Source organism: Narcine bancroftii, chromosome 6 (assembly GCF_036971445.1).
Source record: "Narcine bancroftii isolate sNarBan1 chromosome 6, sNarBan1.hap1, whole genome shotgun sequence".
Lineage (NCBI taxonomy): Eukaryota > Metazoa > Chordata > Chondrichthyes > Torpediniformes > Narcinidae > Narcine > Narcine bancroftii.
The window spans coordinates 3035776-3061239 of NC_091474.1; the positions used below are offsets into that span (position 1 = coordinate 3035776).

The window sequence follows — 25464 nt, forward strand, 5'->3', positions numbered from 1 at the left end:
TGACTTTCAGAAAATAGCCGGCCGCCGCTGCTCACCCACACCTCCCCATTGAGCCTCCACTTCTGCTGCCAGGAGCCTGAGGTCCATTGCACTTCTGCTTGAAGGTAGCAGTGAAAAGACTGATGGGCCCCAATCCGAGCTCCTGAATGCGGAAATCATTCAAAAACACCGAAAATGGATTTTAAAAACATGGAGAAACGTGGAAAATTCACATGCCTAGTGGTATGGATCTTTGATGATTGCTGCTGCTCTTTGACTGCAGCGTTGTCTGGTAGATGTTCTTGAAGGATTTTACCCGTGATGTTCTGGGCTGTGTCCACTACCTTTTGCACTCGGGAATATTTCAAGACTTTACATATGCAAAGGGGGAAAAGCTAGAAGAGGGGCTCAGCCTGACCTGCTGATTTCCTCGTCTAATTCTTTGAGTGCAAAATGTTATCTTGACTTCTGTTTTTAAGTGGTGGAAATGTTTTAGGGAACTGAATTTTTTTGTGTAGAATGACCACCTTTTGATCTGCTCTAATGGTTATAGTGGTTGTTAATTCATGGAAATAAATGCTGACTGTAAGAACGTTGATGGTGATTTGTAGGTAAATGGCAGTGTTAATGACATCAGGCAGTGATGGCCAGTCTCTCTATTGTGGGAGACATTCATTGTCTACTGCATGCATGATGTAAATAATGTAAACAACATACTCAAGCCTCAGTGTTGAACAATGTGTGGGCATATATGTGAAAAAAACACTTTTTAAATTTATAAACTGGATGTATTGCTCCAAGAACTTTAATATCCTAACTTTCTATTTTACTGAACATTTTCACCTTTCCTGAAGATTTGATTCCTTTACATAGTATCAGCAAAACTATTAACCATGCCAACAGCAGGCAAAGGGCTAAATCCCAAATGATCCCACCAGTCTCATTAATTGAATTTGAACGTTGCAAAACGATCTGACTAAATAAAATGGAGAAAACAAATCTGATTAAAGACAGCATTCATAACTTAGTTATTAGTAAATACAATGTGTACTATCAATAACCATGATTGCAAGCTAAATACAAAGGGATTTAAAGGATCCAAGTCATTAATAATGTTTTCAAAATTTAAACACAAATAATTCAATGTGTAAAGTTGACATGATTTTGATTTTCTGTTCATTGTTTTTAATTAAATGAATAGAAAATATATTTGTTAAAACTAGATTTAAGGAAGGCTTGACTTGAGTCTAGCTTATTTCATATTTCAGCCTGCTGAGGCATGAATTTCTAATTTTGGGGATTTTATGACCATGCATTTTCCTCCCTCTCCAATATATCTTTTTTTTGTGACACAAATACCAGCCCCCCCACATCTCCATCGGGCACACAAAACTCAAAACGGTCAACCAGTTTACCTATCTCGGCTGCACCATTTCATCAGATGCAAGGATCGACAATGAAATAGACAACAGACTCACCAAGGCAAATAGCGCCTTTGGAAGACTACACAAAAGAGTCTGGAAAAACAACCAACTGAAAAACCTCACAAAGATAAGCGTATACAGAGCCGTTGTCATACCCACACTCCTGTTCGGCTCCGAATCATGGGTCCTCTACCGGCATCACCTACGGCTCCTAGAACGCTTCCACCAGCGTTGTCTCCGCTCCATCCTCAACATCCATTGGAGCGCTTTCATCCCTAACGTCGAAGTACTCGAGATGGCAGAGGTCGACAGCATAGAGTCCACGCTGCTGAAGATCCAGCTGCGCTGGGTGGGTCACGTCTCCAGAATGGAGGACCATCGCCTTCCCAAGATCGTGTTATATGGCGAGCTCTCCACTGGCCACCATGACAGAGGTGCACCAAAGAAAAGGTACAAGGACTGCCTAAAGAAATCTCTTGGTGCCTGCCACATTGACCACCGCCAGTGGGCTGATATCGCCTCAAACCGTGCATCTTGGCGCCTCAGTTTGCGGGCAGCAACCTCCTTTGAAGAAGACCGCAGAGCCCACCTCACTGACAAAAGGCAAAGGAGGAAAAACCCAACCCCAACCAACCAATTTTCCCCTGCAGCCGCTGCAACCGTGTCTGCCTGTCCCGCATCGGACTTGTCAGCCACAAACGAGCCTGCAGCTGACGTGGACTTTTACCCCCTCCATAAATCTTCGTCCGCGAAGCCAAGGCAAAGACAGAACAGAAACAGACTATTTGGTCTACTCAATTTGTAGAAATCATGAATCATTATTTTTTTTTAAATTCTCCCCACATTCTCATAATTTTCCTTCAAATTCTATTCTTATCTGCACACAGGTCTCTGACATCTTGAGGGAATGCTCTACTAATTGTGTCACTGTGTGGGAGACAAATGTTACTTCAAACCACAATTTTCTGCTCCAGAGACTTTTGATCAACCTTAAGCTTAATTAATCCAATTAATTAATTAAGTACTTCCTCTGTTCGGACTAATTGGACTGGGAATTATATTCAATGGCCTTCTTTATTTCAGTGTTCGATGCAATTATGTGAAATTATGATACTGATCTCTTCTGGGTTGTTAAGCAAAATTTGACCTGGCAAATCCTTGCATGAGCCACCTTCCCAAGTCTGAAACATCTGAAATTAACATTCAAAATAGTCTCAAAAGTTATCATTTTTGACACTCTTGGGGACACTGCTTTTCTCTCTCCACAGATGCCTCCCGATATGCTGAAAATGTCCAGCTTTTAATGTTTTTTTTTCAGATTTCTGATATTGGGCATCTCCCGCACCCTCATGACTCTCCCTCCTCCCTCACCATTCTAGATCTTCAAATTCTTCAATAATCTACTCACTGAGGGTCCAACCTACGCTCACTTCACATTCCAGATGTTAGTGATAACCAACATGGTCTTTCTGCCCACCTCACATTTATTGTTAACCAATGCAACCATGTGCTTTGATTGGGCCAAACTGTCCCTAGGTTATCTTCCTCTTTGCAACCCTACATATTGTATTCCCCTGAGCATCCTCCCACCTTAAAACCAACAGCACATCTGTGTGGAATTGGCAAGAATATTCAGTGCCAATTCAGTAGTATCCAAAACCCATCTCTTGAGTTTGCAATAACAGGTGCATGACCAGACACTGTTATTTCAATCATTACAAATTATATTTGTTAAGAATCACTAGAATTTCTCATCAATGCAAGCTATCAACTTGCTGTGAAAGGGTATTTTCTCCCTGCGACAATGGTTCTACATTGGTAGAAATATAATGTTCAACTGGAAGAAATCATTAATTATCTGATAGCTAATCTAAATGTGTCTGATTGAAGGATGTGATAATTTTATCCTGGCAAATTTTCTTCTAATTTGTACAGTGCTATTACTTCAAATGTGAGGTTCAAAATTAATCCAACTTTTTTTTCTACATTTAATGTTCAATAGTTGCAATAGTCTATGAAAATATAATATGATGTTTCACTGGATAGGTAAACATTAAGTATCCATGTATTTTAATGTTTTCATTATGTTAAGGCATTAACTTTATTTTATAATGTAATATTTAAATTTATAAACATATTAATATATGAATATGACAAAATACAAACATTCTTAATTCTATTTGACTTACTTCCAATAATATTCAGCTGAGCTGTACTGAGTTAATTGGACTTCGGTTCCATTTATGCAAGTTGCATTTTGAATTAATTTATGTGAACTATTATCCAATGTAATATTGTAGATTACACCTGAAAATGTCTGATAAGTGAATTTAAGATTAAAAAGCCATAAAATAAGATATAAACACGAGCTATGGGTTAAAAAGTTTCAAAAGACTCATATCTCATGTAACCCTCTAACTTTCTTATTTTCAATAAAATATATTAGCTTGCTTTGAATACTACTATGCAATTATGATTACTTTGGACTTGTTTTTAATACTTCTAATATTTTTAATTTCTATCCAAGATGAGACATGAATTTATACTTTTTCCCCCCAAAAGGTATCACTGTGAGTCTCCCTCAATAAGAAATCAAATGAAAATGTACAATCGTGCTCAATATTTAGACTTAAGTTTAAACTCAAGGCCTTCTAAGATAAATATGAAAATATTGCCAAATCCCACAATTGATAGCAGTTATGTTTTGAAACATTATTGTTATTTTCTACTCTGCACAAGTTTGCAGATTCAGTGTTCACTGTACTCCTTTGCAATATGCAATCAGTAAACTTCATTATTATTTTCAGATTTAAAAAGTACAACAGTCAGCTCAAAAATTGGACAAGCTCAAAAGTAAACTGGCAAACTAACGTGACAGCAATAACACTGCCAAGTGGCAATAAAGCTTCTTGCTGCAGGAAAATGAAAAATCAGAAATATTCTTATGATGAACTTGTTTGATGATAAACATCTAACATAAATTAAGACGGGTAAGCCTGGATTGAAAAGATGTCTAATATATTTTTGGTTCAGAGTACAAAGGTAACAATCATAACTATCTGCATGTCAAAGAGACAATTCATTTGTCCCCATTCTTTTCTCAGTTCTGTTCTTGGACTGTACATATAATTGTCCCAAAATTTAATAGATGGTAATTCAAGTAATCAGATGAGGAATCTCCTTTCTTTATGTGGTGGAGGTATCAGTTCCTTGCTATTTTACTGACATAATCTGTACTGCTGAAGGCCATTAAATCCAACAATTAATCTAAAGTGCATCGCTATAAAATGGAATGTACATTATTCAATAGGTGTGCAGTTCTAAAACTAATGTCAGAATTTTAAAAAAAATCTGTAAATTGCTTCATCTCATCAGAAATGAGACTACAAAGCAAAAGATTCACCGAACAACTTGCTTCTAAATGTTAGTCTTTATTAATCTAACAGTTTACCGACATAAACAATTATGATTAGAATTTGCCTAAATATTCATCCCCAATGAACAGAGCATGATACTCAAATTCAGAAAATAAAACTTGAAGCTAGAATACATTGTACAATTACTGTTAGAGATCAGGGATAAAGCCTTAGGCATATATTTTCCTTCCTCATTGAAATAAACATAAAAATAATGGTTAGTGGTTAAATAGCTATTTGTAGTTTTCAAACAAAAGAACTGACAAAATACCTTTCAAGTTGTTGCTGCACGTCTCTTCTGCATTCCACCAATCAAAGCATTTTGACCACGGCAAGGGAAATTGTAACGAAGCAAAAAAATAGTATATACTATAGGCTATGATGCAGTTGTAGTACAGGGTCACAAATGCTGAGACTATGATCTTACTGACACCTACACCTTAAAATCCAGGAGAAAAAGCTTAAGTAATCAGAAGTAAATTAGTCAACCATAATTTTTTTTCACATGCATTTATATAGTCAACAACGATTATTACCATTTAAGAGATGGGAACTACAATTAGGTATGGACTCAATTGGAAACAAAGCCTCTGCTGGTACGGTAGGTACATTAAGATACGAGTTGTGAGGTAACAGTAAAAAAAAAAGACCAGGCTCAAAATGGAAAACAATCTATAAATTCACAAAAGATGAGGATGGGAGAAATGAGGTAGGACAGGATCAGTATAATGTAAAAGCAATAGAAAATTAGGATAAATCTGAGAGTTCATCTGTACTTTTTTAATGTAAAAATCAAGGTTCAAAGAAGGAATTACACAACTCAGCAAATACCATAATATATTCAAATAGCAAGCCGAAGGCATTTGTGGCTCTGTCTCAGAGAGAAGCAAGAGTTTCATACTAATATTAAAAGATGGCCTGTTTAACTTAATAAAGGTTGTGAAAGTCATGCATAGGATCCTCAGTGGATTGATAGTTTGTGTACACAATAGGTGGACCAGCAAAAAAATGGTAGTGGTGAAAGGATGTTATTCATGACCAGTAGTATTCCACAGGGATCGGTATCGGGGCATCTGTGGTGATTTATTTAAATGTCTTGAATGAAAAATGAAGTAGATGGATTTGTGGTAAGATTGATGGACCTGTGGATAGTGTAGATGGCTATCAAATAATACAAAAGGATATTGATTAGTTACAGATATGGGTAGAGAAATAAAAGATGGAGTTCAATCCTAACAAGATTGAGGTGTTGCAATTAGAGAGGGCAAATGTAGGGAATGTGTACAGTTACTGGAAGAACTCTTTAAAAACTATTAATGTACACATGAGACAACACATTGGGGATTCAATTCCAAAGATCCTTGAAAGTGGCCATGCAAGAAGATTGGGGGTAAAAGTAACATTTGTTATACTTGCCTTCATTGGGTGGGCATCGAGTATAAAAGGAAGTCATGTTGCAGTTTCATAAAACTTTGGAAAGGCAGCATTTTAAATAGTGTTTAATTCTGGTTGCCCCATTACACAAGGGGGCTTTGGAAATAGTATAGAAAAGATTTACCAGTATATTGCCTGGATTCAAGGGTATGAGCTCTAAAAAGAAGTTGGACAAATTTGCGCAGTTTTCTCTGTAGTGAGCAGTGCCCTGAAAACAATTTATAAAATTATGACGGGCATTGAAAGGGTAGATCGTCAGAATCTTTTTCATAAGATAAATGTGTCATATACGAGAGGACATGTGTTTAAGGTGGGGGAGGGGGAAACCATCTTAAAGGAGTTGTACAGGTTAATCTATTTATTTATTTTACACAGAAAGTGGTAGGTGCCCAGAACGGGCTGCTGGAGCTGTGGTGGAAGCAAAAAAAAAAGTAATGTTTAAGAGACTTCTGGATAAGTATATTGATATGCAGGGAATAAAGGGAAATATATCATGTGCAAGTAGCATAAATTGACATCATTTTCAGCCATAGGGCCTGTTACTGTGTTGTACTGTTCTATATTCTGAGGGGAAAGAGCAATAATGAGCCCAAGAAAAATGTATTGATCGAAATATATTGACCCAAATAAAAAAGGAAAATTGCTAGATCTGGACTGGGAGAATGGAGTGAACAAAATGTGAACATTTAGGCAATTGCATCCAAATTATCATTATGTTTATTGTGATGGAATTGTGCTATTATTAATCTTTATACAATATATTAATTTTAGTAAAGTTATTTTTGTGGGTTTGGAAATGGGGAAAGACACACAGACATATCACACATTTGCGTTAACAGATAAGAGAGGTTTTCTAGAGACAAAGTATCTCTTCATTCAAAGTTAAAAGTCAGAAGAGATTCTACATTGAAATTAAAGACAATGGTGTTTTCTGAGATGTTCAAACACGCTGGCTTTTGCTTCAATGATGTGTGTACACACAGAGAGATCTGCTTGTGATCTGAGCAGACAAGTCATACTTTTGGAAGAGATGAGACTTCAAACAGAACCAGGAATGATGTCATGTCAAGCGATTATGCTTCCAAGAAGACATCTTTAGTATTGCACCAGTCATCATCTGAAGTCAGAAAATGCAGAGACGTACTCAGAAGGCTTCCTGTGGTGTTCTCCTTATCATGGGAGATGTACAAAATCAGTGGCCGTGAAAGATCCACTTCACTGTCTCTTTGTCAAAAGGGCACTTCTCTTGTATCCATTTTTAAATGGTCACTTCATGTAACCCTTGCCTGGGTTTGTTGAAATCAATGTGTAAAACATTACAAGAGATGAGGATTTGTTGAAAATCATTCGTATGATGAGACATTTCTCTGAAAGCAACTCTTCAAGAATTCTGTGAGTTTTGAGAAGTCCGATGCCTCACTCCTAATTACATAATTTCTTTTGAACAGTAAAGGTTTTGAGTTTCAACGCAAAAGATTTCTGAGACTGAACTTTAAAAAATGACTTTTCACAATCATGTCTAAACTGTAATGGTTTTGGATCTGCACCCCCCCCCCCCACACAAATACATACATTTGCGCATAGTGGGATTAAGTTAGAGTTAAGTAAGGTGTTGTTATTAATAATAAACATTATTATTACTTTTAAAATACCATTGTCTTGGTGAATTTCTATTGCTGCTGGTCTAGGTCGTAACACTTACGAAGAGAAGAAAAATAAAATGTAAAAAGGCTAATCAGGAAGTGGGTTAATTTCAGTGAGTTTTGAAGAAATTCAACCTAATAGATTGGAATAAAAGATTGGCAAGTAAAACAGTAATTGAGTGACAGGAGGTTTCAAAAAGATTATATGAGCTGTTTAGATGCAAACTTACAAGATAGGAGAAAAGCTGTCCAATTTTTAAGTTTCTGTTTAAAATGTGAAAATAGTATCAATTTTATTTACATAAAAAGCACATATAATGGCTATTTAATATGATTCAATGCCTTCACCCTTTATGATGGAAGTTTTAGCTTATTGATTTTTCCCACTGGAATTTTCACCAATTTTTCAGGGGAGTTGTTTACCTCAAAGGGAATAGTAGATTGATTTCTCTTTTACAGCATGTTGTGATTTCTATCCAACTTATACTACTTATCTTTTGGTAATTGACACCAGAGTTCCTGCATCTGAAGGTTTCTGATTGCTATTTACTATGGATTCTCAGTTGGATAGGGAAGAAGCCCCATGTTTACTGACAACAATCTTTCAATATCAAGAGCATAAGGTCAGTAACAGGAATAAGTTTTACATCATGCATACCAGTAAGCCAGCCTTTTGCAAAATGTTGTGGCATTCAAAGGATATGATCAGAGTGAGTCGGATGCTACTATACTTAATATTTTATTAGAAGAATGAAAAGTGCTGACAATCATGGGCTTTGGTGCTACAGAGTCTGTCACATGAACAGGACCAGAATGGTGCATGGCAACATGCAAGTTTCAGCACTGGAAAAGCTTTCAATTTCTGTGGCAACACATGCAGAATTCTTCTGAAATCTACAGGCATTAAGGAAAGAAAGCTCAGTCTACCTGCAAAGCTCTTCTTAATAGATTTGTATGGCCAGAATAACTGTTGGCATGGGATCAGTGGCATTGATGTCAGTGCACTGCATCCACCAGATTGCATGACCATTTAATGTTCTGGTCTGGGAGAGTGCCAATAGTTTCATGAATCTGTTATCTGTTAGAATTAAACAATTTTCATTCTCATCACCAGCACTGCCCAATTAACACAAATTACTGCCACACAGTGATAAGGAACAATCAAATGAATCTATCTCCTGAACTAATCATGGATGACATTCACAGCTTTCTATAGCCTCCTTTACTGCAAGTCATCAATGTTCCACCAACATAGCTGAAATCATGGATTATGTCGGCGGGGGGGGTGGGGTGGGGGGGGCGGGTCATATTTAGAAATACATCAGTTAAAATAACTTAAGTGCAATTAATCAATACTAGAATTGAAGAATGCATTCATTTCTGTTGATTTAAATATCATCTGTTTTAATCTGTGGAACTGCAGAGTATGCAATTTATTGGCTGTAGGAGTAAAGAAAGTGCCCATTAAAGGAAAGAACACAACACAGTAATGTTATATCTCTGTGCATCATGCTTCCCCTTTAATTCTAGAGCTGTGTTTGATGCTGACTGGACCAGGGATCTGACCCTCCTGGGATTATGTTGAAATCAATATGATGTTACCCTTTGTCCCCTTCCATATCTATTTAGTTCTTGGACAAAAGGAAAGACAAATTATATGATAATACTGTAATACAAGATTTCACAATGGAAAAATGTGTCCTGACACCTGCATTACCTCATGTAGATCTAATCTGTACCCAAATATTTAGCCAAATGATTCATTATTTTAAAATTCAGAAAGCTGCTTGTGGTGTAGATATGATACCGTGATGTTACTCAATCTTATCAAATTCCTTATCTTCTGAAGCACTGGAGTATAATGCAAGTGATATTAAAATTATACTTGGTGCATACTATCTTGGCAATGTGATGTCACTGGCAATGCAAAGAAGTTGAATGTCAACAGCCAGTGTTGCAAATGGACACAGGTTACATGATGTAAATGATCACAATAGTATTTAGTGAAATGCAAAAGTCTGCAGATGCTGTGTTTGTAGTAAAAACACAAAAATGCTTGTGGAACTTAGCAGGTCTTGCAACATCAATAGAAGGTAAAGATATATAACCAACGTTTTGGGCCTGGACCCTTCTTCCAAGAAAGCAATAGGAAAAAGATGGTGGCACACGAGGTTGCAGCGGCTCCTCACAAATGTGAAATCCCAACCCACTACGTTGTGCAGTATGTTTCTGATTAACTGAAAACAGATCAACCAAAATTCCAAATATCCATATGTTTTTTCGGGTGAGACATGACATTACATTTTGAAAATAAATTACCCATCTTGCTCAAGTGGGGTGACAAGGGATCAGTTTTACAAAGCAGAGATTTATAGCACTGATTATTTAGTTATAAATTGTCTTTTTTTTTTGCCATGAGTTCCTGCAACTGTTTGATAAATTGCATTGTGGCATTCTCAGAATTGGAATTGAATACTGCGCTCTCTCTCCCCATTCGCCTACCCGAGCCGCGCTCTCTCCACGACCACCCATGTGAACAGTATGTAATTATAATAGAGTCCAGCAGGTAAATATGTATCAACAGTTAAGAGGCAGACAAGTGGGAAAGCTATGTTGTTGCAGAGGTGACTATAGGATGTGGAGTAGGATCAGCATATATAAACATGCATTTAATATTGCAGCTAAGAACCTAATAATTTACTGAGCCATAAATAGACAAATTCACAAAGGGTAATGGAATTGTGCAAGGGAGCAAGTAGAGATTAACGATGTATATGGCATGGAACCACTGGCATTCTTTTGTTATTTCATCTCTCCCATCTTCCAAGCTACAACATTCAATTTTACTTTCTACCCCTTGCTCCCTTTCTATCTAATATCTCCAATATGCTTTTCTGAAATATAGAAAGTATGTTATTTTTGTTTTGATTTATAACACAGGTTTTTGCTTTCTGGTTTTATTTGTTTTTCTGAAGTTATTGGCACTAGAGTAGTGAAAGGCTGAAAGCATTTACTCTTTTAAACTGCTGGGTTAAGAATAAAATCAGTAACTGCATGTCAATAACCTAATATAGACTCTAGCCTGGGTCAAAATTAATCTATACTTGAAAAAATAATAATATTGTTCACAGAAAATAGTTTACACTTGCTTGAATTCTTGGATGTAGTAATAGGTGATTGCTATGTGTCTGATATTGCTTAGATGGTCCGCTGGCCTTGTTTGCAAAATTTAAATCCATGGGCTTAAAGGGTTACTTGTTTGCTGCAAGAAGCAATTCAAGACAGAAGGGAAATGATGAATGGAAAACCAAAGGAGCAAGTTTACAATCAAGTTATGAAGTGAATTTGACCAAACAATAAATATTTTTTAATAGATTGCACAGAACTTAAAATAATGAAAAGCATATTTCATCACAACATACAGAGATTAATGAAAATCTGTAAGTATGAAATCATTTAGTTTGGGGGGGGGGGAGAGGTGTGGAAAGGAATTTAAAAAAATGTATACATTCAGTTAATGAGCATTTCAAGCATTTTTATTGACTTTCTATTTTATAAATAAAATTTTAAAAATTACTATTTTGAAATTTTAGATAATTATTCAGCATTTTATATTCCCTAAATGTTTGTTGCTTTGCACAATCACAACTTTTGTCATTTAATTCCTCCAATCTTCTAAAATGCAACATTCGCTTTGCTTTCATTTTTCTTCCTCTTTCTGTACCTTGAAAATGTTTTAATCTCTAACAATATTATTATAACAGGGCATCAACCTGAAACATCAGTACTTTTATCTCTTCATGGATTCACCTAGGATTTCTATCTTAGGTTTGCTGACATGCCAGGGCACAGGACAAGAACAGGCTACAGAGGGTTGTCAATTGGGCCAGAGCCAACATATGCATTAGTCTTCCCTCCATTAAGGACATCTACAAGAGGCAGTGCCTCAAGAGAGCACCCTCTCTCATCAAGGACCTTCACCACGCAGGCCATGCCCTTTTTACTCACATCAGTAAGCAGGTCTGGGACCCTGAAGACACACTATTAACGTTACAAAAACAGCTTCTTCCCCTCAGCCATCAGATTTCTGAACTGACAATGAACCTATGGATACTACCTCACTGTTTCTCTTTTTAACACTAATTATTTATTTTTTTTAAATCTTGTATTTTATGAAATTATATAGTAATTTTGCACCTGGTTCTGCACAATACTGCTACCACAAAATAACAAATTTGGTGACATGTTTATGACAATAAACATGATTCTAATTAAATGTCATTATTTTGGGATCTGCAGCATTTTATCTTTTTTTTTAATTTCAGATTTTCATACCCATGAATCCGTAGATCAGAACATTATTTATGGGTACGCTGGTAAGTTGGATATGAATGTTCTTTCCTGAATATAAATTTCCCAGAATTTCCTGCAAGCCAGATCTAAATCAATGTCCTACCCAATGACTACATTTGATTTATAATTGTTAACATTAATAAAAATGCAAAATGATAAACAGAGGACAAATCAGGTTTAGTCCAATTTAAAAATCTGATCAAGAAAAAATCAATGAGTTGTTCTCATTGAAACTAAAGCCAGCAAAAGTTAGCATATTCATAAAAGTACAAATATCCTTCAGAGTTGGAATATAAATACCAACCTTGTAGAAGTGGCACAGCTTTCCACGCTGAAATGGGTCCTGAGCTAGAAAATTGGCCTCGCGAACATTCTAAGAAAAATAATGGCATTCCGACAATTGCCAACATGATAACATATGGAATGACAAAAGCACCTGTACATTATAAAACATATCAAAGAAATATTATGTCATTGGTTTACCAATGCTATTTCATAACAGAAATTAGAAAGGATGTTACTATATCATTAACAATAATTTTACACCTCAAACCAAACAGTACAAATCTATATTGAAAGTTTATTCAGCACAGAGATGATGTTCTCATTAGAAAAGGAAACAAAGAGAGAAAATGCTGTTAATACTCAATAGATCTATCCACATCCATGGGAAGTGAAATAAAATTTCTGTTTTTCTTCCCACATATGTGGCCTGACCTGCTAAGTACATTCAGCATTTTGTTTTGTTTTAGATTTCTAGTATCTGCAGTTCTATTTCCCCCCCCCCCCCCCCCCACTAGAAATTAACTGATACTAACATTTTACAATCTGGTTATGAAGTTTTGCATCTATCTTAACACTGAAAAATTTTTAATATGCTGTCAGCCCCAATAAAAGACTCTGTTCAACCAGAAGCTATGTGATTTATACAGAATTAATTATGGGTTGTTTCTGGAGATCAAAGCATAATAATAATTCCAAATCATTATATAAAAATGACACTAAATACAGCATTTATTAAAGTAAGGCTACACAGTTCAGGGTGGGAGTCATCAGTAGGGGGGGGGAATTGGCAGGTATGAAAGGAAATGCAAGAGGGGTCAGCAAGAGTTTGGAATGCCAAGGAACAGTGAGAGATCAAAAATCCTTTCGAAATATTTTTTCTGAATTCTTAATTGGAACATAATTTTCTATGCTCTTCTTTATATATCAGCTAAATTACAGTACCTCCTCCATTTTTGTAAACCAGGTAGGGGAATCGCCAAAAGTTGCCTAGCCCCACAGCATAGCCAATTATTGAAAGCAAGTAGTCAGCTTTTGAGCTCCATTGATCACGGGAAGGCACCCAAAGGTCTTCAAACTCAGATGAACTCTAGAGAAAGATAAAAATAAAATTCAGGCTGTGCAAATAACCTCTTCTAAATAACAGCCTTTTTTTTTTGCACAACCCCCACCCCCTGCAAAAAAGAAGACAGTGAAGTTGAAAACTGATTAAATCTGTAAAGCAATGCAAAACACATTTCTGGAGCATGGGACTTATTGGATATTCAACTCTCTTTTTGGCAGAACTTTCATTTTCCCTACAATCTTTTCCAATGAACAACATCCCCAAATAACATCAATATTAATTCATACTTAAAGCTTGTTTTTTCAATGTTACAGCAGTTCTTACTTGCACACAGAAAACATAATTCTCTTGAATCCTTTGCTGTTTAACGGAATCAGACATTTTGGCGTCCAGTTTGGCGCCAGATATTTTGGTGCTTGAATTTGGTAACAGACATGGAAATTAATTTATTATATTTTAATTAAACATTATGAATATAACATTATTTATTATAATTTTGGTTAGGGTTAACTCCTGTGTCCCTGTGGTGACATCTACATACTCCTGGTGACATCTCAGCACTCCCCTCTCCCCACGGTGACATCTGCACACTCCTTTCACCCCGTGGTGAAATCCACCTGTTAGCATCAAAATGTCCAGCACCAAACTATGGGCGGCAAAATGTCTGGCAACAAATTGCAGATGCCAAACAGTGTAGGCCAAAATGTCTTAGACCAACTGTTGAAGGAGCATTCTCTGACCGCACTGAAATCTGTGATCGTAAATATAATCTTGGATTTTTGTCTGAACTTTTTCTGTGGAGATCTACGTCACACCATTTTCTTTTCTTGCTATGACCACAGGCTTTTGCTGTTGCTCACGTCTGCCATATTGTGCTGTTGGACTCACCCAAAGTGTTCTCACAAAGAGAAAAAAAATTCATCTAATTTTATTTCAGCCCACAGAAATTGTCAGAGCTTTCATCAATCAGGCATTCATGTAAAGTGCAGTAGGCAAAAGTGTAAGGGAAACACATCAGGTCATGCAGCATGGCTAGGAAGTCCAGGCAGATGACGTTTCGAGTCCTTCATCAGGAATGCCAAAAATTAGGCAGACATCTAAATAGAAAATGTGAGATGGGGTGGGGGGGGGGGGGAAGAAGGTTGAAGGGGAAGAATGACAGGTAAGATGCAATAAGTGGCTACAGATGGAAGCTGAGAAGTGATGGGAGAGAGGACAGAGGGCTAAGAAAAAATAGCTCTGTTGAGTGGAAACAAAGGGGAAGTGAGACAAAGGGGTATCAAAGTCAAAGTACAAATTTATTGTCAGAGCACATACATGACATCACGTGCACTGAAATTATCTTCTCCTAGGGGCCAGGCAAAATTTCTACTTACTGGTATCTGTAAACTGTAGTTGAGAAGAAATATGAAGAGAGAGAGAGATGTACACAAACTATGTAAATACAGGCAAAAAAGAAATATAATGTACAAAGAGTCCTCAAATATGTGTCTGATGAGTTTATTTACAAGTCTGATGGTTGAGGAGTGCCCACTGTTCCTGAACCTGGTGGAAGGAGTCCTGTCGCACGAACACCTCTTTTCTGATGGCAGCAGCAAGAACAGAGCACGTCCTGGGTGTTGTGCCTCCTTGACGATTGCTGATGCTCTCCAACAGTGGGCTTCCAAGTGGATGATCTCAATGGTGGGGAGAGTGTGATGTCCTGGGCTGTGTCCATGATCTTTGACAGGGTGGGAGGGTTTGATCAGAAATTTTAGGTCAATACTGATGCCCTCTGGTTGGAGACTGCCTCGAGGCATTATTCCTCCAATTTGGAGTGGGTGGCCTCAATTTGACAGTCCATGGGGGTGCAATAATGTGTGGAGTTAAAGTGATCTCTTGTCCACTCACCTCAATCCTGCAGTGTTTAGTTGAGTAAGTTAGTTAAAAAGAAAATCACATTTATGGAGGGGGTAAATGTCCACGTCAGCTGCAGGCTCGTTGGTGACTGACAAGTCCGATGCGGGACAGGCAGACACGGTTGCAGCGGTTGCAAGGGAAAATTGGTGGGTTGGGTGTTGGGTTTTTCCTCCTTTGTCTTTTTAGTTAAAAAGAAAATCACATTTTTGAAAACAAAAAAAAGTGAACAGAAACTCAGAACCAATGCAGTAAAATGAAGGGGGGATTGAACTCGAGTGAGGGGTGCATGCAGAGTGGAGCAGTCAGGGTTGGGGCTTCTCCAGCTTGGCTCCCTCCTTGACATGTTTTGGATGTGACCTCCAGCCACCTGCAGGGGGCGATCTCTGAACCCCCCCCCCCCCCCCCCACCGACCCGCCTCCCCGGGGCCCCGACCGCCTGACACACACTCGCTTCAGGAGGGACCAGCCCATCGTCACGGGAGCTCACAGTCACTCTCTTCATCATGTTGCTCCACGTTCGTTTCCAGGAGGAAACAACGGCCCGGGGGAGGGGAGCCTGGCAACGGCGTCGCCGAGCCGCGGCCGAGGGAAGGGACGAGGCACGTGGGCGAAAGGGGGCGGGGCGAGGAGTGCGGGAGGAAAGGGGCGGGGCGGGCGCCGGGCGGGGCGGGTGCCGGGCAGGGCGGGGCGGGGCGGGTGCCGGGCGGGGCGGGGCGGTTGAAGCGTCGGTCATGGAGGCTCCTCTCGAACGAGAAGCGGCGTTTCGAAGTAAGTTTGAACACTTGGTTTTCCCGCGGTTGCATCTCTGACTGTTTGTCTGCAGGCCAGAAACACTCAGCCTTGCTCCTTGGTCAATGATGGGGGGAGGGGGAGGGGGGGATGAGGGATGAGGATGGGGGATGAGGAGGGGGATAGGGAGGGCGAGGGGGACGGGGAGGGGGGGATGGGGATGGGGATAGGGGAGGGGGATAGTGGAGGGGGATGGGGAGGGCGAGGGGGATGGGGAGGGGGATGGGGATAGGGGAGGGGGATAGGGGAGGGGGGGGGCACGGTTCTGTATCCTTATCTTAGCCATATTAAGAACACTGTGAGTTTCTCCTGCGTTGAGTTTTTACTTTTGCCTTGGTTTAATCCATGAGTAAGAATGTGGGTACAAGACAATGCCAGATAAAGGGTGGGGGGGGGGCACTAAGACAATAGACTTCCCGTACCATGGAGGTCACCATATCTGCAACCACTTTGAGTTGGCAGCAGGGCCCAACTTGCACCTGATGGTGCTGGGGAGAACCCGGTTTGGAGGAGTCAAAGTACAGAACAAAAATTGGCTGGAAATCAAAGGTCAACAAAAAAGGACAGGGATGAGTAGCGCTCCATTTCAATGACTGCCAAAAACCTGGTCACCGGCTGCAAGATGCACTCATTGTTGCTGGAATTTGCTCTTTTCCCATGATAGGCACCTGATCCAATTTCCATTTCATCCAAAATGGAATGCTTCCAGTTAATTGCGATTCATGAGTCCTCAGACAAAGAGGGGGTAAAGTCCTAATGGCCACTTTTGTGTGTAGTGGCAATGAGCTGTACAAAGAACTTGTGTATACTAGCTCCATTTGTCACTTCGTGATGAGGTTTAAATGTCCCTGGTGTTGAAAGTTTGGGCCTGGCTACACTGCCATGCAGTTTTCCATTCAGTTGGACAGTACTACACTAGTTAGCTTTCATGGAAAAGATCTTTCATGAAAAAACCTATGACCAGAAATCCATCAGGCAGTGATCAGCACGAAACATCCTACAGACTTTTTAAGCGAAGGGCATGAGGGATCCTGTGCAGACTTTCAAAACCTGTTGACAGAACTATCCAAAAAGCACAAGTACTCGAATGGCTGGCAATGAAAGGGGTTGTCCCTGTTGTATATTCCTGCCACTGTAGAACACACTCATATGAGATGTGTTCTTTATTTAATCTAAAATGGTTCTACTGTGTCCCAGAATACAAAGCTGTTATCTGATGTAACACATATGTTCCATAATACTTCCTCCCAAAAAAAACAAACCTAAAGAACCGAAAAGTAAACTAAGAATGCCAACAATATGTCAGTGAGTATAAGTAAATTACTAAGCACGGTACTTATCGATAAATAATGGGACATAGTCCTTCTAATGTAACGGAGGATGATTCTCGTGTTTAGATCTCCTCAGCGATGGAATATTTGGAGGACTTTTTGACTTCTCAGGTCTTTCTGGGAAACTTTTGGTCTCGCAGGAGAAAGTACCATTTCCTCATTGGCTGATCCTAGAGATTGGGAAGTTACTGTTGGGACATCTGGTGGAGGCTCATCACTCTCGCGTGTACCTAGTGGCGAGGGTATCTCTGGAACCGATAACAGGATCAGATCCAACAAGTCCTTGTTGGCATAAACCCACTCTGGATCTGGTGTGTCAAAGAGATCATGCACCCCAGAAATAGACTCTGGAGTATCTATTGCTCTCAATTGGCCGATGTGTGATTTCCATATCATTTCTCCCATCAGTAGAGAATATGAACATTGGGTCAATTTTTTCAGAAGCACTCCTCTTATCCATTTTTCTTTATTCTCTCGGTAATTTCTCACCAATACTTGTCCATCTTCTAGAGTTCTAAACATCCTTCTGCTATTTTTGGCTTCTCCTTTGTTGCACTGTGAATGAGCTTTGGCAGCTCAAGATTGTTGTAATTTCAGTTTAAAATCTTCTGTTCTCCTCCGCCATTTGGAGTGTGGGATAACATTTATTTGTTATATCTTCCTCCCACTGTAGAACATGAGACGTTAATCCTTTGTGTTCTTAATCTAAAATGGTTCTACTGTGTCCCACAATACAAAGCTGTTATCTGACATCACATGCATGCGTGTTCCAGTCAAGTCCTCATCCAGAGTTGGAGTTTCACTCACAATGGACACCTAACCCTAATGTGGACTATATACCTTTGCAAAGTAGGACTGGAAAAGAATGAAATGGTCCTTCTTGTGTTTTGGACTGACCAGCTGCATAACAGAAGACTATCTGATTTACAGGTTCAACACATGGCATGCTGGAATAACTCAGCAGGTCAAACAGCATCCATGAAAAGCAGTGGATATTTTAATGGTTCAGGCTGCTGGACTGATCCACTGATCCCATGGAAGTACACTGAGACATAGCATTCTGCTGGGAGATGATCACGGTGTGCTTTGCACTGGCCATCTTCATGGGTAATGGCATTAAGCAGTGAGTGGAATTGATGCATACAAGTTCCAAGTATCATTACACCCATCTCCATTGCTGTGAAGGATGGTCCTGGCCTTGTAGTTGCACAATGTTCCATTCAGTTGGACCTTGCCACATTGTGTGCCCTTTGTGGAAAATTCTTTTGACTACAAGTCCATTGGGGAGTGACCACCAGGGAATGTCTTGCAGGCCTTGAAGAAGAAGGACAGGATGGATGCTATGGGATAGTTTCCCAAGCAAACTGTCCAAATCATTTGGCAGGATGCCTCATCATCAAATCTCCTACAAGCTTCAAGACCCATCTTGGCTGGCAGAGAAAGCAGACCTCCCCTTCAGATCTTTCCCACACTGTTGCCACCTCACTTGCAGTGCATGTGGTCCTCAGAAACCAAAGGAGTACACCAGAAGCTAATTATTGTGAGAAACACTAGTCGGTTTTTGTTTCACAAGCACCTGCAAGCATTCTGATAAATAGTTTTTTTAAAGCAATGTTGAATGAGAAATACATATTGGTCAGGACACTAGGAATATTTCAACAGTTCATCCATAAAATAGCACAATTGTAGCCTTTTCACCTGAGAAAACAGACATGTCCTCAATTTAACTCTCCGCTTGACACTATAATGCCAACCTGTATTTTTATGTTCAATTTTCTTGAGTGGGACTGGAGCTTGTAAACTAAATCATAGATGAGAATGATATTAAGCTACCAATGGTGCTTATAACAAGAATAATATGGTTTTCTGTATTAACAAAAGAGTGCTTAAATATTTTATTTTGGAATACCTAATTTAAAAATGGACATCTCATGAGCAAAAGGTTTATTAATCTTTATTAATCTCTAAAATGAGTGGCACGGTTAGTGTAGCGACCCAGGTTTGAATATGGCACTGTCTGTAAGGAATTTGTATATTCTCCCTGTGACCTATGTGTGTTTTCCCTGCATATTCTGGTTTCTTCCCACCCTCCAGAAACATACAGAAAAATATTGAGGGGTATACTTTAGGAACATGATCATTATCTAAAATGTCTGGTTAAATGATGCATGTCAGTGGGGATACACAACAAGTATGTTCAATATAAAACTATCAAGTGAAAAAAAGGAACATTTTTAAAACCTGTGTTAGAAAGAGCGAGGAAGACAATAGTTTGTATATACTGGAGCATAATCCGTATCATACCAATCCTGCAAAGACTGTACAGTTATTTAACTTTATTGTTTTTCCCGTAACAAGAGTTTTCCATTGATTTACATTTAATTTGTGCCTTTTTATCTGTTGGCATAGAATCCCATTCATAAACATGAGCTGAATCTTTTCTTTCCAAATGTAATATAAATATCCTTTAAAATAAATGAGAGCAGTCCTAAACTGCCATCAAATTGACCATACTGCAAAAGATCTTTCATATTGAGGATAGATGGTACTAATTTATCAAGCCTGATAAGGCCTATGGAAATGTACTTGGGAAATTAAAGTTAGCTCGTAAATGGAGGGTGACCTTCAGTGATACGGTTTAATTAAATTGTAAGATTCATGTTGTCATGGATTCTCTGATGTCTTCGAGTTCAAAGTGGAAGTATACTGCCTGTTCTGATATTCTTTCTTTTTAAATATTTTAATTGAGTTTAAGATAAAAGCTTACATACAGAGTTTTAGAAAAGAAAACATGTAAGTATACATGTAAGTGGCCCCACAAAACATGAAACTAAGTTGAGAATTCCTTAATAAACATAAGAAACAATAATTTGTATTGATGACAGACTGAGTGACCAGGCGAGTAAACAGGCCGAATCGCTGCAACGTGCGGCCGGTCCAAGATGGCGCGGGCTCCTTCTCGGCAGTGAAGGGGAGCCCGTGCCTAGCGCCACGTGTGGGCTAAGTAGCCCTCCACTTATGTGTAGTGGCCAGCTGGCCGGAAAGTGACACATTGACATGATGACGCCAGTTCCAGAAGTTGGAGGGTACGTCACCAGAAGTGGCCGGGCCAGCACGGACATGTGGGGAATTCAAACCAGTAAAGTCAGTCTTTGTTTTACACTCAATTTGCACGGATGTCTCTTTATTAGGTAGCGCTGCCACAGCAGACGCTACAGTAGTGACCCCGATAGCCCAGGAACTGCCTACAGTTTGGCTGAGTCACAGTTCCACATCAGGCGAATCATTTCAGAGGACACTGAGTTCTGGCAAGTTGTCAGTGCCCTGGATGCCGCCACAGCTGCCAAAGTAAGCTCCTTCATAGAAAACCCATTGATGGAGCGTAAGTATGAGCAGTTCCGACGTTTCCTCCTTGACACCCTAAAGCCATTAGAATGCTCAACATGAAGTGCCTGGGTGACAGAAACCCCTCGAGCTAATGCATGAGATGGTGGCCATGGCAGATGGGCACACAAACTGTTTCCTGTTCGAGGCCCTATTCCTCTCTAAACTTCCAGTGCACATATCCTCGGCAGTTTCGAACATGGATTTCAGCGCCCCACACCTCGTAGCTAAAGAAGCAGACAAGTTTTTCTGCATGCCATAGCAGAACTCCCTCCACATGCAACCAGTCTACGCGATCGGCGTCGTCACCCTGTCCAACCCACCAGGAACACCAGTGATAGCTGCTGCACAGCAGCAATGCGAAGGGCGCACAGAGCAGAACAGCGAGTACTGTTTCTACCAGCATCCATGGGCAAGAACACCCGGCAGTGCACACACACCCCCCCCACCCCCAACCACCATGCTTGTACCTTCAAAACCAACACAGCAATGGGAAACAGGCAAATGACAGTGGCCTTGGCAGTTGGCACACAGAAAGACCTACTCTATCTCAGACCAGAGGACCAAGAGGGATTTCCTCGTTGACACAGGTGTAAAGATTAGCCTTATCCCGCCCATGCACTTTAAAGCAAGAAATAACATCAAAGGCTTTTCCCTGCAAGCGACCAATGGTCCTCCATTCCCAGCTATGGCACCCTCCTGGTTTAACAGTGGGAGAGCACCATAGCGGCTGTGAGACAGGCACTTTTCGGAACAGATTTCCTCTGGGCTCATGAACTGCTGGTTAGTAAATGCCACAACATGCCAGTCTTTCCCCCTCACCCTAAGGAGACGCTCTTTCCTGCCACTGGGAATCTACACCCTGAGCCAAGACAAGTATGCCTCCCTTGCTGGCCAAATACCCTGCTCTATTGGCACCGAACTTCCACAACTTCAACTTGCCACATGGCTTAGAGCATCACATAGAGTCCACCGCCCTCTCGCCCGGTGCACGTACAAGCCTGGCGCCTCCCTCCAGACAAGTTCCAACAAGCCAAGGTCAAGTTTTCCATCGTGGAGGAAAACAGCCCATGGGTCTCCATGGTGCAGAAGAGCTCCGGTGGTTGGTATCCGTGCGGCGACTACTAACAATCTAAATGAGGTGATGGTCCTGGGCAGGTACCCCATCCCACACGCCCAGGATTTTGTCACGAGACTACAGGGCTGCATGGTATTTTCCAAAGTGGACCTCGTGAAGGGGTACTACCAGATCCTGGTACACCTCAGTGATGTCCAGAAGATGGCCATCATCATACCTTTCGGCGTTTTTGAATTCCTAAGAATGCCTTTCGGACTCAAAAATGCAGCCCAGATGTTCCAATGACTAATGGAAATGATCGGCAGGGATCTCAACTTTATTTTTGTTTATCTCAATGACATCCTCATTGGCAGCTCCGATGCCAGCATCCATACGATGCACCTTCCCCACTGTTTAACAGATTGTAGCAGTTCAGGCTCACAGTGAACCTGGCCAAGTGCCAGTTCGACCTGAAAACAATAGACCCTGGGGCACCACATCACCCCAGAGGGCCCCATGCCTCTACCCAACAAAGTGGAGGCTATTCAGAATTTTCCGAAGCCAATCATGACCAAAGGACTACAGGAGTTCCTGGGGATGGTCAACTTCTACCATTGCTTCCTCTCGGGAGCTGCCACCCCCATGCAGCCCCTGTTCAGCCTCATCAAACTCAACAACAAGATGCCACAATGGACGCCGGAGGCCACGGAGGCTTTCCACGCCACCAAGGTAGCACTAGCAAAGGCCATGGCACTGGCACATCAGGATCTCACCTCCCCCCAGCCCTCCAACAGATGCTTCAGACAGAGCGGTGGGCTTGGTGCTAGAACAATGGGTTGACAAACACTGGCGACCTTTCTCCTTTAGTAAGCACCTCCGAACACCACAGTTCAAATACAGTGTATTTGACCGCAAACTGCTGGTCTTGTACCTGGAGATATGGCACTTCCACTACATGCTAGAGGGGAGAGTGTTCACTGCCTACACAGACCGCAAACTGTTGACCGATGCGCTCAACAAGGACTCAGATCCATGGTTGGCAAGACAACAATGGCAATTCTACTTATTGGAATTTCCCACAGACATCTGCAATGTCGCTGGCAAAGCCAACATAGTAGCCAATGCGATGGCCCGGCCCACTATCGCCACAACCTCAGGAGAGCTCGACATCGCCCAGCTCACCAAGGACCAGAGGGAGAACACAGACATCCAGGCATACTGGATGGCCATCACCAGCCTGAATATCAGAGACTTCTGCCCCACACCAGGAGAACTGACCCTGCTGTGCGACATCTCCACTGGATCCCCAAGGCTGATCCTACCTACAACTGGGTGACGGCGGGTTTTCGACCAGATACATGGTTTATCGCACCCCTCCAAAAGGTCCATGGTCCACCTGCTTTTGGACAAATTCGTGTGACATGGGCTCCGCTGAGATATTACCCTGTGGGGTCAAACTTGCCTGCAATGCCAGTGAGCCAAGGTGCACCAGCACTCCAAAACCTCCCTGCAGACTTTTGAGTCGGTGCAACGCAGGTTCAAATAGGTCCACGTCGACATCGTTGGGCCCTGCTCAGTGAGCCAGGGTATGAGGTATCTGTTTACGATCATCAACAGGTTCACCTGCTGACCAGAGATGATACCCATGGCTGCGTGCGACACAGAGACATGTGCCCGGGCTTTTCTCACCACCTGGGTCGTGTGTTTTGGAGCCCCGACCCACATCACGTCAGTCCAGGAGTGCACTTCACCTCCTCCCTCTGGTCCAACCTGGCGAAATACTGCAGCAGCCTGGTCCACCATACGACAGCCTACCATCCACAAGCAACAGAATGGTCAAATGGTTCCACCACCACAAGAAGGCCACGTTGAAAGCCCGACTCTCTGGGCCGAACTGGATGGACGAGCTCCCGTAGGTACTGCTCGGGATCCACAAGGCACCGAAGGAGGACCTACTGGCATTGTCCACAGAGATGGTGTACGGTGCACTCCTTACCATCCCGGGGGACCTACACTTCAACCCCCCCGACCCGCACACCAGGGTGTTAGACGTCCTGCACAGGCTGCAAGTGGGTGGACGACTCCCCCCTGCCACCGTCCAGACATGGCTCGCTATCCAGTCACATTCCAGCGGGACTGCAGTCCGCACACTAGGTTTTTGTACGCAGAGGACAGCAAGGCCCCCCCCCCCCACAGTGCCCGTACGAAGGCTCCTTAAAGGTACTGAGGTGAGACGGTGTGGTGTTCACATTGGACGTTGGCTGCTGACAGGACAGATTCACAGTCAACCACCTCAAAGTCGCACACCTGGACACCGACCTGCTGGCCCCAGACTGCAGCTCAAGTGCAGAGGGAGACCGCCCAGAGAGCAGTGGTGATTCTGTGGGGGGTGGAGGGGGTGGTGTAGCAGGACAAGCGACTGCGTGAGTGAACGGACTGAATCGCCGCAGCATGTGGCCTGTCCAAGATGGTGCGGGCTCCCCTTCACTAAGGAGCTCTCCACTTCCGTGTAGCAGCCAGCCGGCTGAAGAGTAACACTGCAACACTATGACGTCACTTCCGGAAGTTGGAGAGTACGTCACCGGAAGTAGGCGGGCCAGCGCGGACACTTGGGGAGTTCAAACAAGTCCGCCTTTGTTTTACATTCACCTTGTGTGAACGTCTCTATTCAGTAGCCCGGCCGCATCAGACACTACAAAACCATATTAAACCTGTTTGCTGAAGCCAAATAAAAAAAGAAGTGAAAATATAGAAAAAATTAAAAAAAAACTAAAAACTACATGTAATCTACCTCTCCCTCTAATCAAGCTTACCTTATATAATAAATAAAAACTAAAATGTGGATCAATGGTGACCTAGACATCGGACAGTGAATATCCAGAGCACACTATAATTCTTAATTCTTCCAATTATAGTAAAATTCTAAGAATGGGCCCCACAACATTATAAATTTTAGCTTTCTATATTGTAGTGGCCTGCTACCTGGCATGCGAACCGGCACTCAAAATGGTGGACTAATGCGGCAAATGCGGAAAGCCCATGCACACTAATGGCCTTCATTGGCCAGGAGCCTGCACGGTGGGAACCATGGCCAATCAAAGGCCGGCTTGTCGATGACCCCACAGCAGCGGGAATATCAGGGCCAGTGGCGGGAAGCTGGGTCTATAAAAGCAGGGCTGGGGAGATCAATAAATCAATCTTGACTTTACTTATACCCGTGAGTCAACCTTGATGCAGCTGGTCAGGTCAATTTCCACCATGCGTCTGTAGAAATTTGCCAGGCTTTCTGACGTCATTCCAAACCTTCACAAACTCCTGAGGAAGTAGAGGCGCTGATGTTATTTCTTTACAATGGCATTAATGAGTTGGCTCCAGGAAAGATTCTCTGAGATGGTGACTCCCAAGAA

At 41.4% G+C, this 25464-nt stretch overlaps 2 protein-coding genes across 2 annotated transcripts in view; one reads left to right on the forward strand and one right to left on the reverse strand.

The window, feature by feature from the left end:
* LOC138735615 (cadherin-like protein 26) overlaps nucleotides 1-591 on the forward strand; it is a 94174-nt gene extending 93583 nt beyond the window's left edge. Inside the window, exon 16 of the transcript XR_011339822.1 lies at nucleotides 11-591. The gene's annotated coding sequence lies outside the window, so the exon portion shown is untranslated. The remainder of the gene's footprint in view (nucleotides 1-10) is intronic.
* The window catches only part of LOC138737175 (sodium- and chloride-dependent neutral and basic amino acid transporter B(0+)-like), a 41968-nt gene extending 27990 nt beyond the window's left edge, over nucleotides 1-13978 (reverse strand). The window contains exons 1-6 of the mRNA XM_069887784.1: nucleotides 13922-13978; nucleotides 13477-13621; nucleotides 12554-12685; nucleotides 5091-5258; nucleotides 3593-3710; nucleotides 823-955 (exon numbers count right to left, since the gene is read on the reverse strand). Of these exons, the coding sequence (XP_069743885.1) occupies nucleotides 823-955; nucleotides 3593-3710; nucleotides 5091-5258; nucleotides 12554-12685; nucleotides 13477-13621; nucleotides 13922-13978 (753 nt within the window). The remainder of the gene's footprint in view (nucleotides 1-822; nucleotides 956-3592; nucleotides 3711-5090; nucleotides 5259-12553; nucleotides 12686-13476; nucleotides 13622-13921) is intronic.
* Between the last annotated feature and the right edge of the window lie 11486 nt (nucleotides 13979-25464).